The 18,879-nt window shown below is 44.2% G+C and overlaps 2 protein-coding genes across 2 annotated transcripts in view; both read left to right on the top strand.

Moving 5' to 3' along the window:
* The window catches only part of LOC311237669 (cadherin-18-like), a gene marked incomplete at its 5' end in the record, with an annotated part of 233,837 nt that overhangs the window by 195,711 nt on the left and 19,247 nt on the right, over positions 1 to 18,879 (top strand). Inside the window, one exon of the mRNA XM_084325635.1 lies at positions 16,081 to 16,332. Coding sequence (XP_084181761.1) covers positions 16,081 to 16,332 — 252 coding nt within the window. The remainder of the gene's footprint in view (positions 1 to 16,080; positions 16,333 to 18,879) is intronic.
* The window catches only part of LOC311238563 (integrator complex subunit 3-like), a gene marked incomplete at both ends in the record, with an annotated part of 6,385 nt that continues 5,473 nt past the window's right edge, over positions 17,968 to 18,879 (top strand). The window contains 1 exon segment of the mRNA XM_084326663.1: positions 17,968 to 18,012. Within this exon segment, the coding sequence (XP_084182789.1) occupies positions 17,968 to 18,012 (45 nt within the window).

Here is an 18,879-nt window from a genome sequence, read left to right as displayed (position 1 = left end):
AAGATTATGCGCTACACTGCCCCAGGTGAGTGCAGTTCAGGTCGCTGAGAGACAACCAAGTTTGCTGTGAAGACCCGCCCTACTCTGCCTCTGATTCGCACATTGTGAGTGGGGGAATGTGATTGGACCAAAGCAGAGTCACACACAGAGGCTCCAGTCGACGTGCATTGCAGACAGAGAGAGCGGAGAATTTCGACTTGTGTCGCAGATAATACAGATAATGCATATGAAAATGGTTCAAATTCATTGAATTCAGCTCAATTAGATTTCAAATGGCATAGTCTTTTTTATTATGTATAGGTTACTAATAATTATTTAATAAATATTAATTAACCCAAATCCCAGTTTTTACAGTATAACAAAACCAAAAACGATCAGTATCTGCAGTGTATCGGCCGATATGGCTCATAGACGATCGGTATCAGTGGCAAAAAACGTGATCGGGGCATCCCTACTTAACATGTAAAAAAAAGAAATTGGTCCCCGACCGCCTCCCATAACTTCGAAAGCAGGCCATGGTGGGAAGTGTGTTTACCTTCCTAATACCTCCCGGCATGCAAACCAGGAGAATGGTGAGTGACCAGACCTCTGAATGGTAGATTTCATTGTGCAAAGTCTCTGAATGGACTATTTGGGTTAAACAACGTTGCAGTGATGAACATATTCTCCCGTGAAGCGACAACTTTGGAGTACCGGCAGGCCGAGGTAACACTGTCTTAATGTTAACACTTTCAGTGCCGGCCATTAGACGAAGCCGTCTATATTATAGCTATGGATACAATACTATGGCCCATTTGACATCACCTATCTATCGTTCAATATGTGAAAAATAATAAATGTTTCCATCCATACGTTCCTGTGTTATACCGTGGTGAATATAAGTATGGTTTTAGAGCGGTCTAGAGTAATTCATGAAATGCTGAGTTAAAGCCCTATACGTTCATTCCACTATAGATGTTGCCATTTCTTGCCTGTGTACGCTATTATCCCGAAATCATATCTATATCATAGGTATTATGTTCCATCATGAATGCATGAAAGGTGGGGGGTTGTTTCTGATTATTTTATTGTCAGTAACGGCATTCACATTGAACACTAGAAACGGTTATCAGCCCGATTGGTGTAAAAGCATTGCAGGGTCAAGCTAAAATTGACGTGAGATCATTCTTACCTGTGATCGGGAGTATTCCAAAAATAATATTCCAATTGCTTGATCACCATCTGGTACATCCAATGCCCATTTGGCCCATGGCATAATCCACCACTGTTAGGATAGGGGTTGGCAGAGCCCAATTGCAGAACACAGGAGGAGAGAGAATGGAGCGGTTTAGGTTGGTTTTAATTGTTACCCCCCAAGCAGACAGGTTTACAGTTCAAGAATGTGCGACAGGTACAAGAATGTTCATTAGACGAGGAATGGTGCGTTCCGTGCACCGCACGGGCGTCCAGGTGAGCGGAGCACCGGAGCGGGACAAGGTCATTCAACAAGGCTTGAGTAGCAAGGCTAGGGTTAGTTGTCGTACCTAGGAAGTTAGGTTAACACTCCGGCGAGGGTAAAGCAGGATCCGTGGGCTGAAGTACCATCTCGCTGACAAGGGAATCCCCTTCAGCCGTGTCAATTAGCTCACTGGCAGCGTGGGAATCAGGGGATCGGATGCTGCCCATATAAGGGTGTGAGAGGATGAGGGGTGAGGAAGGCTTCCGCCGTGATGGTGTGGAAGGAGGCAGGGTGAGGAAGGCTCTTGCCGTGATTATAACAACCACAAAATATGGATCAGGGTTATTTGACACGCTTCGATGGAACCGGCAGAGCGGCTGCCCAATACCACCGTTTAGCGGGATGCGGCCGGTATTGCACCTTTGGGACCTCAGACTCATTCCATATGGCAAGGACATATGGGTGGATAATGAATAAAAATATCGAAAAAAAGGAATAACGACCCAGAAACGACTTTTCTCGTTTTTGGCACTGAACGACTTAGGCTCAGAAACGACTTTTCTCGTCTTTGGCACCCAAAGTGTTAATGGTATCCCACAAAGCAGCCAACGGCTCAACTTTGTCAACAAAGCTACTGTTACATCAGAATAAATGTATTCACAACACGTGTCAATTTTACCGAAGACTCCCATGACCGATAAGTGTACTACTCCATTATGTTAATTATGATGAATCACACTCCATCATGCGATTAAAGTGTAAACAAACTAAAAACTAGAACATTGTAGCACTCTGCTTTTTGTTAAACTAATGCTATTTTGCTACTGGCCTCCCTCTCCCTCACTCGGTTCAGATAATTTAACAGTAGTGAGTTTTAAAACACCCATTAACAAAATCATTACTTACAAAAACAGACTACTTTCTGCAGGCCGTTTATTTCCCATCTGCACACAACCGCATCATATTCTATTATCTACCATCGCTGCTATTCCTAGCGAGTGTTGGTCTCTAACCAAAACGTTTTGTTTTTTTAAATGCTAAGCATCTCTATGGGCGGCAATGTCACTAAGGGCTTGTGTCCATATCCTCTTCCCAGCGCCGCACCTCGCGTTTATGAGCTCTCGGCGGCAGCGTTTTTGGGCTGAGCGCTCCCAGCGCATAAAGTTGAAACTAGTTCAACTTTTGGAAAGGAGCGCGCTCATCGAGGTAATCAACATCGAGGAAGGGGCGGAGCCGCGGCAGTCGCGAGACCCAGGAAAACGCTCTGAGCTTTTTTTTCCTTTTTTCAAAGCGGTCCGCCTTGAAAAAAACGTCCGCTATGGACACAAGCCCTAAGTCATTCAATCAGTCACTCACTCACAGTTAGCCGCTTTGCCCCCTAGTGGCGTCCCTCAAGCAATTAGGTCGACATCAACGTCATTCGCACTTCCGCAAAACGTTGACACAGGGCAGGGGGGGGGGAAATGTGTAGTAGATTTTATTCGCCAAGCTTGGGAGAGCAGGCAGAATACACAGCTGTATAATAATCTGTAATTATGTAATGAAATTAAATGGAATGAAATAATGGAACACAATATTTTTTGGTGTCTTCATTCATTGTATCTTCAATGTTGAATCAATGTCTTATTTTAATGTATTATTAATTACATTCTGTATTTGTATTCCGTTATATTACTGTATATTTGTGTGAGGACCCCAGGACGACTAGCGGCAATTCATCTGACAGTTAATAGGGATCCTAATAAAACATAAAACATAAAAAAAACATGATGGTTGGGCACTTTGTGTGCATGACACAAAAATAAAATAATCAAATCAATCAATGGCTATTTGTTGATTTGGAGGAGAGAGAGAGAGAGAGAGAGAGAGAGAGAGAGAGAGAGAGAGAGAGAGAGAGAGAGAGAGAGAGAGATATGCCCGGCGTTATCTTGAACCCGATATAGCGCCGCGGGTGAAGACACATCATAGGAATATAGAATCACCGCTGCCTGCCTCAGCGTACGAATGAAATGGACCATTGTTCGTCATCAAAGACGCGGGCCAAGAAGCGGATACGTCGGCCGACGCTGCAATTTAAACTCAATCCACCCGGTCGGATTCTCCCCTTTTCCGGTTGAGAGAGAGAGAGAGAGAGAGAGAGAGAGAGAGAGAGAGAGAGAGAGAGAGAGAGAGAGAGAGAGAGAGAGAGAGAGAGAGAGAGAGAGAGAGAGAGATCTGAGGGCCACATGTATAAACGTTGCATATGCACGAAGCAGGGCTCGAAAGATGCTCAAAAGGGATTAGTAGAAAACAAACCTGACATGAGAATATGCTCCCCGCCATTGTGACTTTGGGAGAGATGGGAGAGATGGGGGCTCAGCCTCTTGCTCACCTATGACATGTTGTGTAACTTCAACCTATGGGAGAATCATATAGAGGCCAAGACTCCATAAGAAGCACAAAACACGCTGTGCATCGTGTATATTATAGAATACCCCAAACATAAAACAAGTGAATGTGCTTCTCCCACACCGTACTCTACAATAGCTCAACAACTGAATGGCTCTTTGATCTTGTTATCTGTCACATTGTGATGACATTTGATTTTAAACCGCCAATTAAATGGAGGCTATGATCTCTAAACAACCCAGCTACTTAAATAGATCAATTGATTTCAGAACGAATCTTCCCCCCAATATGTGCGTACGGAGGACCTTATAATATTCCAGTTAATCAGAAGGCGTGAAAGCCGCGCTGACAAGCCGCTGATATGTGGGAAGTCTAATTAGCTTTTATGTCATTCATATTTCACTTGCAAGGGGTGTTATATTTCCAGCGTTCCAAATCCCCCATTATCTGCTGAAACAGCATGATCTGTGCAGTATTTGGCAGAGCAGCCGTCTCCCACTGCGGCTATGTCAAAACACACACACACACAAACACACATTATCATTTGTCAGCTCTGGGAATATGCACGTTAACCGGTTAATATACTCATTCCCCACAGAGCTGGTAAATGTACTGACTTCCCAGTAAATGTATAGAATCACCCTTTACCCACATAAATAAACCACTTAAAGCTGCAGTAGGAAACTTATGAGAAATAAAGGCTCCCACATAGTCGGGCGTACTGTGAGCGGACCAGACTCTGCTCGTTTGAGGTTTCATACCACCACGTACCAATTTACTACATTTCTCGTGCCAGTTTCTACATTTCCCACAATCCTTGCATGCTATTTACACTCTCTGTCACGGCGTCGTCCACGGATTTCAAGAGTCTAAGGTTATCTCCGTTTCCAAGATATCGACGTAAAACTGGCAGTTTTACACTTCATTTAGAAAAACCATTCAAACTTATCAAGTTTCTTCAGATGATGAAATAACGATAAGTGATAGTAAAACTAAATTTGGCGTCATCTACCTGCCAAAGTTTTACCGGACCAATCCTACCCATTTTAACCATGATCCTGCCCTACTCTCTCTTGGCACGGAGTGAGTGTTCAGAGTAAAATGCAGGTCAGTGTCACATTTAATGCAGGTCGATGGCAACCAACATGCCGAGCAGCCTTTTGTGTGTTTACCCGCCGCATCGGAAAAGTACACACGACGTGGGAAGCCACGTGCCGGTCAGAGGCTGGCAAATATTTTGTATTATTTGTTTTGAAAAATTTAGCTGAAAGCTGCTGGTGCCTCTGTGAGTCTGTGCAAAAGGCATGGGCTTGAAAAGTGATGCAGAGCTTGTTCTATTTCTACTGGGCAGGTAAACGCACTCTTGCTAATCTCTCCAAAGTTGCCTATAATGTCATTATGCATGGTTGGGTAATAACAATGTCATATTTTCACTGCAGTATCAAAAGCAGTTTATCCATATCAGTATCCACCCACTACAGTATCTCCATGTGACCCGTTATCTGCTGCCCAGAACTAGCACCACTTGACATGTCATTTGTGCCACAGAAAAAAAGCTAGCAGTTTAGCTTTGTACTGTGATGGCTGTGTGCAATGAATCCCATCGGTTACACATTCATATATACATGCACACACTCCGGTACAAATGCAGAAACCTGTGTAGGATTAGCACAATATGGGATATTGTTGCAATTTGCATGTGTTTACCAATGTAGTGTTGATTCCAACTTGTTATCATTGTATTGGGCCATGTTCTACAGATGGCAAATGTGATGCCTGCAACACAATGTTGATTATTTTAAAGTTGGCTTTGTAAGTGATGGCTGTTTGCAATGAATCCCATCGGTTACACACACACACGCACACACAGAAACACACACACACACACACACACACACACATGTGCGCACGCATGCATGCACACACCGATACAAATGCACAAACATGTGTAGGATTAGTACAATATGAGATATTGTCGCAATTTGCATGTGTTTACCAATGTAGTGTTTATTCCAACGTCTTTATCATGCTCATGTTCTACAGATGGCCGACTTGATGTCTGCAACACAATGTTGATTATCTTAAAAATCGGCCTTGTAATTTCATGCTGCAGAGGCAGTAATCACCGCCAGCGCGCCGTAGTCATTATTCAGATTGTATTAATCGTCTGCACAAGATCAACCCGCCATTTTGCATGGCCGGCATGTATCCCCTCTGTTCCAGAAAAACAAGCGACCAGCTGCCGGGGCGATTGATCAGTGATAAAAGAGATGGAGAAAAACCTTTGGTAGCACTTTATAATAACACCCTGTTATAATACATTTATAAGGTATTTGTAGATAATGAACTAATCATGAACAAACCATTTATATACATTCATAAATGCAGGGCCGCCTCAGGGTGTGTGCGAGCAGTGCGGTCGCACAGGGCCTCGCGGGAAGGGGGGCCTCGCAAAATAAAAATTAAAAAAAAATTAAAAAAAATATTTTTTATTTATTTTTTTTTATTTTTTTATTTATTTATTTTTAATTTTTTTTTAATTTTTTTAATTTTTTTTGCGAGGCCCCCCTTCCCGCGAGGCCCTTTTTCATCACAGACCTAAAATCTAGTTTTGCTTATATGCTTATATATTTCACATTAGACACGTTTGTAGAATGTGTCTGACTTGTTCCTGGCTCTGCGGCTCTGCAGATACACTATTGGCTCTGCAGATACACTATTGGAGGCAGCTCTGAGGCTTGCAGCAGAATTGGTTTCAATGAGGGGAGGGGTTACAGGTAAGGTAGAGTCTGACTATTTCGCGCGTGCAGCATTGGAGGTTATGCCAGCCAAGATGAAGAGGACATTGTTCGGCAGATGGACTGAAGATGAAAGTTGTTGCATGTTAGACAGTTCAGTCAGGCTAGCCATCCCAGCTAAAGACAGGGACAGCTAGTTAGCTTTAGCTACGTTATAATATTGAGTGCTAACGTGTGGTTCAGTCGGGATATAGCCATGATGATGTCGGCTAGTAGCTAGCTTAGCTAAAGGCTACACGAGGTACAGGGATTATCTAATTCAGCGCTATTCAGAGGAGCGAGGCGAGTGGATGTCTTTTCAAAAGAAGGAGAAGAGAACTTGTGAGCAGATAAATCTGTTAGGCAGCAATACGCCGAAAGGTGTCCAGTCTGCCGGAAAGTACTCGAAGAAGAAGAAGAAGAAGAAATTACACCGTGGGCCAAGTCTCCTTCCAACTTTACCATTGGCGCTGCCGCGCCGCATTCATTGATACTGCGTTATGGTGAGTCAACCTATGATTATATACCCGCCGTGGACCTGACCTATCTATCTTTCTCTCTCTCTGGAGCCAAACTGGTCGACTAGCTAATATATAGTACTACTAGTAGCTAACTGTGTGTGCCTGGTGAGAGCACCTGGCTGTATGTAGACAGTAGCCGCATAGCTTGTTAGCTGTTAGCTAACGCAGAAGCAAGCTATGCGGCTACTACATACAGCCAGGTGCCTGATTGAGCTAACTGTTAGCCAGTTAGCTGTTTAGCGTCAGCTGGGAACGTTCGTTTGATGCTATCAGTTAGCCTTGAGAATAGCAGGCCCTGGCACTCTGACTACGACATCATCTTTGACAGAAGATGTAGTCGGGCCTGCACCATGACAAGGCTCTGGCCATAGCTTTGTCCCGACAGCGAGAGGCCTTTCGTCAACGTGGAGACCTGTGTTGCGGCCTTTCGCCCTGCGTTCCTCGTGCAGGTACGATGTCATGACATTACCCCACTCTTCCTTCCTTCCCCTCCCGAATGTTTTGTTAATAACAATGTTTTTTCCCAGGCAAAACATATGCTACTTCACAACATTTGGAGATACGACATGTGCTGTGTGTGAATGGTCGTTTGGGTAGCGTTGGGCCGTTGGCCAAAGCTGTGTGTCACGTGGCCTGGTGTCACAGTACCTGGCTAGCCTATTTAGCTGATGTCGGCCATTGGCTCCTTGCTGCTTTGGTTTCTCTGGTATAGACCCTCTTCTTGTTGGATTTAAGTGTTGATCTTTGTCCTTTTGAATCTCTCATACATGCTATAGTCTCTCTCTAACACACACACACATGACAAACACACATGTTCTCTCTCTCTCTCTCTCTCTTTCTAACACACACAGTCTGCCTATGGCGGCCTTTCTCGATGGCTAGGCTGTGCTCAAGGATCTTCAGTCACAGTGCTCAGGTATTCTGCCACTGTGTACTCTCTGTTTAGGGCCAAATAGCATTTCAATTTCTTTCCAATGTGTCTCTCTCTCTCTCTCTCTGTACACTGTATATTGACTGTAGAACGGGAGCTCTCTCTCGCTCTCTCTTTTGCTATATGTTGACTGTATCATGCCCCGCCTCGGGCAGCGCTATTATTTAAGAATGTGTTGACTGTATAAAAAAAAAAAAAAAAAAAAAAAAATATATATATATATATATTTTTTTTTTCTACCTTGGGGGGGGGGGGGGGGGGGGGGGGGGGGGCCTCGCGTTAAATCTCGCACAGGGCCTCGCATTTCTCCCAGGCGGCCCTGCATAAATGATTATTAAATCATTTATAACTATATTTGTATACCATTTACAAAGTATTTATAACGCATTAGTGGATAATGAACTAACCATGAACAAACCATTTATATACATTCATAAATGATTATTAAATCATTTATAACTATATTTGTATAACATATACAGATTAGTTCTACATTATTTATAACTCATTATCAACATTGTTTGTACTTGATTTGTTCATCATTAAATAATGTTGTTTAATGTGTAGTAACACATTTGTAGCTGCTTTGAAAAATAGATATGAAAAAACAACTATAGTGTATCTCCATTTATTTTTCATGTTCAACAAATGATTTGTTAAGACATTCATAAAACATCTATAAATCATTTGCAGATGTTATCGTGGGGGCCAATCTAAAGTGAAGCCTATTCATCATTAACAAGTGTCTAATACAGTTAATTATTTGTTTACTTTTTCATCACATGTTACAAATGTTGTAGGCAGCTTTCGGATACACCCTTCTTTGTGACATCAAACAGTGACAGAATTAGGACTAAAGATAAATGCAATTTTATTAACATATAAAATACATGTGCATGACATATAGTGTAACACCGGGGGGCACTAGGACCCAGGAGTATCTAGAGAGGAAGTCTCACGCGAGCGAGACTTGACGTCACGTGTGTTGCACTGTTGCCGTCTGTTTGAATGGAACCACAAGTTATCCATGCTGCGTCTATACTTTCGCTTTTAATAAGGTATGAGCAGGTTAAACACCTTTTTTTGTTGGTAAATCTATTCCATCATTTCCGACCTACAAACAACTCTTATGTTGTGTAGATGTTCGTGTAGATGTGGTGGCCGCTAACGTTACATTTGTTCGACACGACACACAAGAGTAATAATTATTTGTGTCGTGTCATCATCACTGAGCACACTGAGCACACATTATGAACAAATGTAACGTTAGCGGCCACCACATCTACACGAACGTCTACACAACATAAGAGTTGTTTGTAGGTCGGAAATGATGGAATAGATTTACCAACAAAAAAAGGTGTTTAACCTGCTCATACCTTATTAAAAGCGAAAGTATAGATGCAGCACGGATAACTTGTGCTTCCATTCAAACAGAGAGCAACAGTGCAACACACGTGACGTCAAGTCTCGCTCGCGTGAGATTTCCTCTCTAGATACTCCTGGGTCCTAGTGCCCCCCGATGTTACACTATATGTCATGCACATGTATTTTATGTTAATAAAATTGCATTTATCTTTAGTCCTAATTCTGTCACTGTTTGATGTCACAAAGAAGGGTGTATCCGAAAGCTGCCTACAACATTTGTAACATGTGATGAAAAAGTAAACAAATAATTAACTGTATTAGACACTTGTTAATGATGAATAGGCTTCACTTTAGATTGGCCCCCACGATAGCATCTGCAAATGATTTATAAATGTTTTATGAATGTCTTAACAAATCATTTGTTGAACATGAAAAATAAATGGAGATACACTATAGTCGTTTTTTCATATCCATTTTTCAAAGCATCTACAAATGTGTTACTACACATTAAACAACATTATTTAATGATGAACAAATCAAGTACAAACAATGTTGATAATGAGTTATAGATAATGTAGAACTAATCTGTAAATGTTATACAAATATAGTTATAAATGATTTAATAATCATTTATGAATGTATATAAATGGTTTGTTCATGATTAGTTCATTATCCACGAATGCGTTATAAATACTTTGTAAATGGTATACAAATATAGTTATAAATGATTTAATAATAATTTATGAATGTATATAAATGGTTTGTTCATGATTAGTTCATTATCTACAAATACCTTATAAATGTATTATAACAGGGTGTTATTATAAAGTGCTACCAAACCGGTAAAGATGGTTCAAAAGTGAGAGGGAGGAGGGCCTGCCTGGATACACGGTAAACACATTTGGTGCATTTGGTGGGGGGAGAATAAATAAACAGAACATAAAGAAAAGCAGAAACTCAAGGCACTCAACCAGAGTGCAGTTAAAATCCCTTCATTGAATTGGCTCCGGTGCATTTTCCGCCGTTGGTCGAGTCCCTCGGTTTCACCTTTAAGACGGTGTTGGGAGATTCCGAGGGGAGTCGTGTTTTTTTGCACATTTCTGCCAATAATCGGCTGCCATGAGCGTTCACTTAATTTCATAACTTCAGCGGAGACGGTGCAAGATGAATGCGAGTTACATAAGCCATACTTTGCTTTGCGCAGTAATGCTTTAGAAATTAGGCCATTTGCGAGTGAGTGGCTCGTACTTGTGCTTAACAAACCCGGCGCTATGGGAATTACCGAAGGAGAAGCTTGTGTCACACACGCATGCGCGCACGTATACACACACACACACACACACACACACACACACACACACACACACACACACACACACACACACACACACAATAACTTTGTTATGTAACAGCAAACCTGACGCCTGGAAAAATAAGGCTAGGCTGCGGTTACAGCATACAGGTCAGTATTTCCAGTTGAACCGAAAAACTCATTAAACATAATTTGAAACCAGACCTGGTAGAATTCCGCTTAAAGTTGCAGTAGGCAACTTCTGAGAAATGAATAGAATAGAATAGAAATCCTTTAATAATCCAGAGGGAAATTCGGCACTGCAGATCGCTCACATTGAACAACAATAAACATTTAGGTACCGGTAGTCAATAGGACTAAAATAAGAATAAGAATATAATAATATTAAAAATAAGAATAAAATAGAATAAAGAATAATATACGGTCCGGGATATACATTCTGGTATGTATATACATTCTAAAATCTTGTCCATGATGGCGCTTACTGTAGCAAGGCTCCTCTTCTCCACCACCACTGCTAGAGAGTCCAGCTCCACCCCTACCATGTTACTGGCCTTCCTGACCAGCTTATTCAGCCTGTTTGTGTCCCTTGCTCTCAGTCCGCTGCCCCAGCAGGTCACAGCGTACAAGAAGGCGCCCACCACCACCGACTCGTAGAACATCCTCAACATCCTTGTACAGATGTTGAAGGATCTCAGCCTTCTGAGGAAGTAGAGTCAGCTCTGGCCCTTCTTGTAGAGTGCCTCTGCATGTTTTGACCCGTTCAGTTTGTTTGTTGAGGTATTTGTAGTCCTCAACCATGTCCACATCGACCCCCCTGATGGAAACGGGGGTCACAGGTGTACTCCTCCTCCTCCCCAGATCCACAGCCAGTTCTCTGGTCTTCGTCACATTTAGCTGGAGGTGGTTATTTTCGCACCATGTGACGAAGTCCGCTACCAGTGCCTGGTATTCCTCCTCATCACCGTCCTTTATACATCCCACTATCGCAGAGTCATCAGAAAACTTCTGAAGGTGGCAGGACTCTGAGGACTGTCCCCTGCGGGCCCCGGTGTTGCTGACCAGTCTGTCTGACACATACAGTAGTCTGCCCGTCAGATAGTCAACAACCCAGGACACAGGGGGGCCTCTACCTGCATCACCTCTGCATACCTGCATGAGCGAGTGAGTTTACCTTCCGCATCGGAAAATGAAGACCACCACGTGTTCCTCGTCAAAAAGTACAAGGGCTGTTTTGTATTATTTGTTTAAAAAAAATTCAGCTTAAATCTGCTGGTGGAGTTTGTGCAAAAAACATTGAAATGTGATGCAGAGCTTGCTCTATTTCTGCTGGGCAAACACGCTCTCGCTCTCTCTCCCTCTCCTCCCTCCCAGTCTCTCTCTCTCTTTCCCTTTCTCTCTCCTCTTGCTTGATTGATTGATTGAAAACTGTATTAACATATTGCAGAATGGGTACAATACAGTACAGCTCAATACACACAATTGTTAAGGGGATGCAGACCAGAGATAGACTTTCGTCTTGTTTACATCAGGGTCCCCCATGCTAATCTCTCCAAAATTGCCTACTGCAGCTTTAAGTGCTGTTACAATGCATCAACCAGTAAGTACATGTTAAACATGATAGAGAGCAACTCTACCTAAATGAAGTGAAGTTGACGCTTAAAAATGAATGGCTCATACGTGCTTAACGAACTCGGTGCAATGGGAATTGCCAAAGGAGAAGCTTGTCACATGCACACACACACACGATACTATCCTTGTTATGTAACAGCCAACGTGATGCCTGAAAAATAAGGCTAGGCTGCGACTACAGTATGCAGGTCAGAACCGAAAACCTCACTGAATATATTTTTAAACCAGACGTTCACGTCGTCTGTTTGGTCGCGGAGCGCGGACCCCCCTCATATGACGGTTTAAACTGTGACCGCTGTGCTTTCTGATGTCTTTCTGACGCTGTAAAGAGCTTCCGATAGGCCCACGGCATTTAAGCGACAAGCACAAACTTCTCTTCCACCCACCTATATGATTGGAGGTGGTCTGTTGTGAAATTAGCGTGACATAATTGACCTGAGTTCTCCCGCGACAAGGCGTGACAAGGACCCGCACCGCCGCGGATCTTGGCTGAAGGTGGATTGGCTGTGACAGTGAATACCAAACACGCTCTCGCTCTCTCCTCTCTACACATACACAATCTGCTCTCCTCTCCTTGTTATTTGCATCGCTCTGCCCGCTCTCTCTCCCTCTCCACTCTCTCTCAAGCCCCCGCCCATCTGCTAGCTGATATGGTGATACTGTGAGTCGAAGTTAATAAAGCTTGAAGTACGTGTTGTCATTCCAACTGTCGATCATTATAATTATTCATAGATGGAGTGGAGATTGGAGTGGGAGGCCAGGTCTCAGAGCAGCACTGTGCTACTACAGCATGGCGGATGTGTTTTCACAAGGAGGGAGAGAGAGAGAGAGAGAGAGAGAGAGAGAGAGAGAGAGAGAGGAGAGAGAGAGAGAGAGAGAGAGAGAGAGAGAGAGAGAGAGAGAGAGAGAGAGAGAGAGAGAGAGAGAGAGAGAGAAGAGAGAGAGAGGGGAGGAGAGAGAGAAGAGAGAGAGGAGAGGGAGGGAGAGAGAGAGAAGAGAGAGAGAGGGAGAGGGAGGAGAGAGAGAGAGAGAGAGGAGAGAGAGAGAGAGGAGACAGAGAGGAAGGGATAGAGAGAGAAAGAGAGAGGGGGAGGAGAGAGAATGAGAGAAATAGTGAGAGAGAGATTAAATATGCCCAGCGTTATCTTGAACTCGATATATGCGCCGCGGGTGGAAGACACATCATAGGAATATAGAATCACCGCCGCCTGCCTCAGCGTATGAATGAAATGGACCATTGTTCGTCATCAAAGACGCGGGCCAAGAAGCGGATACGTCGGCCGACGCTGCCATTTAAAACTCAATCCACCCCGTCGGATTCTCCCCTTTTCCGGTTGCCCGTGGTCAGATCAGGAGCGAGCGTGCGGTGCCGCCGTAGTGATTTATAGATTCTAGTGATCTTCGAAAGCAGGGGTAGCCTATACTTTTTATTGGGAGTTTCATCATTCATTCAAGAGAATTGAGCGTGCCCTGGTGGTGTGATAGAGCGTGGACAGGAGCGCTATGACTAACAGCCAATTAGAAGAGCACGCTCCATCACTCACAAGCCTGATTATTTTTCCTCTGGTACACGGGAGGCTCCGAGGCCGTCCTCCCTCCCAGCAGATGGTCCAGACCACGATCCAGAGCTAAACGAGAGGTCCACCATGGGACGGAGTACCGGCATCACACTATTACTCCAAGTAGTTAGGTGTCTGCAGACTGTGTCATTGTGGCCATCCTCTAACCATCGGTCTCGTGACTGTGCAGCGCTCATTGACTAAGTCATGTAAAAGGACTGCATTTATATAGTGCTTTTATCCAAGGCGCTTTACAACTTACGCCTCACGTTCACCCATTCACTCGCACGTTCACACACACCGACGGCAGAGGCAACCGTGCAAGGTGCCGACCTGCTCAATGGCAGCGGTTAGGGGTTAAGTGTCCTGCTCAAGGACACTTTGATATGTCACACCTCAATAAACACAGGTTTTTTTATGGAAAGAGTGTCCTTTATCTATTCTATCTATTATTTGATGTTTGTACTTGTATGATGCATGTGTGACAGATAAGGGCTGTTTTCTATGTGTCCGACTTTGTGATGGGCTGCATCAAAGTGTTGCTGATCAGCCCGCTCAGACAGTGCAAGCTGTTCTGCGGTCATGCAGGGCTGGCATCCTATGTCAGCCGATGGCCAGCTGACACGTGGCAACTTCGACATCACTTTTTCCAACTCAATTAGGGAGTACTCGTGCACAACCAGAGTGAGGGGTGCTGGTCATAAAGCAAGACGTTATAAAATGTTAATAATTCAACCTTCTTCTCACACTCCTCCTGGAGCAAAACTGCACGATGGACTTCTGTGATGCATCTTTATTTTGTTAGTTCAAGTTCAAGTTTCAAGTTTGTTTATTAATTGTCACAATAAAATACTCGTACTTTACGGTGAAATGCTTGGTTCTGTATGAGCCCCTGAGAGTGTGCTTCATACAGTAAAAAAAAAAAGTAAGTAAAAGTAAGTAAAGAGGAATATACATATATGTACAATATAAAGTACAACCTACTGTAGGTACAATCTAAGTACAGTGAGTAAAATGAGTGAACAGTGAGGTACAATGCAGAACATGAGGTACAAAACTTTAAGGTAAGGTGCAAATGCAAATGAGGTATGAATGTAGTGCAAATCTCTTTAATAATAGATACATATAATGTAGTGTTAAAGTGTTCCAAGATGAAAGAACAATGGACCTGACGAAGCAATTATATTTTTTTTGTGCGGAAGTACGTTGTTCTTTCACGGTCAGGACCCGAGACAGGTGGCCCACATTCCCCCACAGCCAGGCAGGCCCTGCGGAGAACGCCGCAACCCGATCGTAAAGCCACCCCACAATGATGTCGCCCGAGGCTAGGGTTAGGAATTAGATTTAAGTCAACGTTAGGGTTAGGGTCGGGCAACGTGTAGGGGCTAGAGAATGAATGTAAGTCAATACAATGTCCTCACAAGAATAGTAAAACAAGAGTTTGTGTGTGTTTCTCTCTCTCTCTCACACACACACACACACACACACACACACACACACACACACACACACACACACACACACACACACACACACACACACACACACACACACACACACACACACACACACACACACACACACACACACACACACACACACATATTTGCTCTTTTAGTTCCTCATTCAATTTCACTCCCTTTTTGTTTCTATTTATCTATGTGACATTTTCCGTTGACAGAGGAGAGTCTCTGTGGATGTTCAAGGTGAACTGCTCATTTGCTGCCCTGGTGATGTATACGGAACAAACGCCTGTGGAAATGAATTAGCTGAGGGCAAACAGAGAGAGCCAGTGTGGGAGAGAGAGAGAGAGAGAGAGAGAGAGGAGAGAGAGAGAGAGAGAGAGAGAGAGAGAGAGAGAGAGAGAGAGAGAGAGAGAGAGAGAGAGAGAGAGGAATCACCAGTTTGAGCAAAAAGTGGTAGGCAATGTTGTGGGCTGTGGGGTTTTCTTTTCTCTTTTTTTTTCCTATTCAGCTGAATTGAGTCCAACACTGTCAATTAAAGTGCCCGTCTGCCGAAATGGGTTGCAGCCGAAAGGCAGAAAAGGAGTCACTGGGACAGAACGGGAGACCATCCCAGGGATATGAGCTCCAGAGAAAGGGCTAATTCCCCCCTTAACGACTCATCCCCCCTTCCCTCTCTGTTCTCCCCCCGCAGACAGCACGGCCAGCATCATAGCCAGGCGGCGGCGCTTCAACCACCTGACCCAGGAGCTGTACGAGCTTCCCGTGGTGGTGTGGGACGGCGGGGAGCCGTCGCTGAGCGGCACCAGCACGCTGACCCTGCGCGTGTGCCCGTGCCAGCGCCACGGGAAGGTCCGCACCTGCCAGGGCGAGGCGTTCCTCTCCTCGGCGGGCCTGAGCACGGGGGCGCTCATCGCCATCCTGCTGTGCATCGTCATCCTACTAGGTAGGTCACTCTGGGGGATAGACGGTCGCTGCGGCATTCAGGGAGTAAACGACCCGGGGGAGGATTTAAGGGGCGGAGGAGGAGGAGATGGAAAAGGGCACCGGTGTAATTCAGAGTGAGGATGGAGATGGCTGGGGAACGACGAGGACAGGTGGCAGAAGAAAGGGAGGGGGGGTTATTGATGGGGAAGGGAGAGAGAGAGAGAGAGAGAGAGAGAGAGAGAGAGAGAGAGAGAGAGAGAGAGAGAGAGAGAGAGAGAGAGAGAGAGAGAGAGAGTGAGAGGAGAGAGAGAGAGAGAGAGAGAGAGAGAGAGAGAGAGAGAGAGAGAGAGAGAGAGAGAGACCGACAGACAGACAGACATACAGACAGACAGACAGACAGACAGACAGACAAGACAGACAGACAGACAGACAGACAGACAGACAGACAGACAGACAAACAGAAGACAGACAGACAGACAGACAGACAGACAGACAGACAGACAGACAGACAGACAGACAGACAGACAGACGGTTGCGAGAGATGCAGCTTGTCGAGAAGGTGGTCTGGCGAAGATGATTGCTGCAGAGAGGGTGGAGCATTGAGATTGCAGATGAATACAAAATCAATCCCACAGTGGGAGAGAGAGAGAGAGAGAGAGAGAGAGAGAGAGAGAGAGAGAGAGAGAGAGAGAGAGAGAGAGAGAGAGAGGAGAGAGAGAGAGAGAGAGAGAGAGAGAGAGAGGAGGAAGAGAGAGAGAGAGAGAGATAGAGAGAGAAGAGGGAGAGAGAGAAGAGAGAGATGAAGGGGGACAAAAGATAAATCAAATCAAATCAAATGTCATTTGTAAGGCCCGACAACACACATTAATGTCCCCATGGGCCGGACACGTCCTCTTTAATAAGTCAAGAACAAAACAAGAACACCATAAAGTCCAAAAAGTTTTAAATAAATGCAAAATAAATAAATGCAACACTCCCAGACCCACGCGAAGGTAAGGAAAAACTCACTAAAACCTAGCAATAGGAAAAAAATGCTCCACAGGCAATGTGGAGGAGAGAGAAACCTTAGAAGGGCCATTCAAGGAGGGATCAACCTTCTTAGATGTCAGTGATAGTAGTGTTGCAATAAAACAGGTGAACAGTTGGTAAGCATGCACTCATGTGTGTAGTGAAACACAGATAAGTGCATCAGATACCAACTGAACATTTTGAAAGATTAAGATTAAGATTAAAGATAGAGCTGATAGCGATAGAAAATGCTTTGGTTCTGAGATCACCTGTTCTATTCTCTGGTTTCATAGTTGTCATTCTGACCACTGGTTGGATGAGACAGATTTGCTTGTCGGACGTAAATGGTTTATAGCGAAAGATTAAATGGGTATTCATTAACCTGCCACATGAAAACAAGCTCCTGTCAGCCAAATTGGGAGAGGCGGGGGGGGGGGGGGGGGGGGGGGGGGGGGGGTGGGGTGGGTGAGAATGCCAAATACAAACAAATGTCTTCCCATACAAACAGAACAGAGGACACGGTAAGGGAAACTGTGTATAATTAACGCAATTCACCATCGTCCTCTCGTTGTCCACCCGCCTACCCCCACCCCCTTCTTCAGCATGTGAAGGTTATGCATATTCATATCAGCAGCTTCGCCACGCTATGCCAGAGCCTGTGGGCTGCAAGGGACAAAGAGCCATCACCACTGTTTGTAGAGACGGCTCCTGCATCGCTAATTATCAACGCACCCTCCTGCATCGCTAATTATCAACGCACCGGCAGACACTGATATGGAGAAGGGGAGAGAGAGAGAGAGAGAGAGAGAGAGAGAGAGAGAGAGAGAGAGAGAGAGAGAGAGAGAGAGATCGGGGGCCACATGTATAAACGTTGCATATGCACGAACAGGGCTCAAAAGATGCTCAAAAGGGATTAGTAGAACACAAACCTGACATGAGAATATGCTCACCGCCATCGTGACTTTGGGAATTGATAGGGGAGTAGTGTCACAGATGGTCATGCCTAATGCATGACATGTAGGATATACAGTACAATGCAGTCGGTTCACAGCCCTGCTGACCTTCCGGTATACTTCATACATTCAATAATTTCATACAACAATGTTTTAAGAGTAGTCATGGCAACGTGTAGTAAGATACGATTTGTATTGCCTATATTTATCTCTATTTGTCTTCATAATTAACCCTGCCCATACCTGCACAGTGCACACCCCCTGCTGTTATGGCGCCTGCATTTCCCCAAGGGGATCAATAAAGGACTATCTTATCTTATATTATCCCCTTGAAAAGGTGTCATAGCAGCAGGGGGAGGGGAGGTACAGGTATAGGCAGGGATGGAATATAGGTCATAAAAAATATCAATTAGATAGCTAGGATACTTTATTAATCCCATTGGGGAAATTCTGTGACATATACACATACAGCCTCATTATAGGAATATTCCACAATTATTACATTTGGCAGTAATAATGGCACACATAAATTCACACAGCATGCACATTTGTTGATAACATACAGGACTACAGTAGATATTGAGACAGATGTATGCGTATATATC

The sequence above is a fragment of the Notolepis coatsorum genome, assembly GCF_963971535.1.
Source record: "Notolepis coatsorum genome assembly, chromosome: 12".
In the NCBI taxonomy this organism is placed as follows: Eukaryota; Metazoa; Chordata; class Actinopteri; order Aulopiformes; family Paralepididae; genus Notolepis; species Notolepis coatsorum.
The sequence above is the reverse complement of the archived record's forward strand: the minus strand, read 5'-3'. Positions and strand labels throughout refer to the sequence as shown.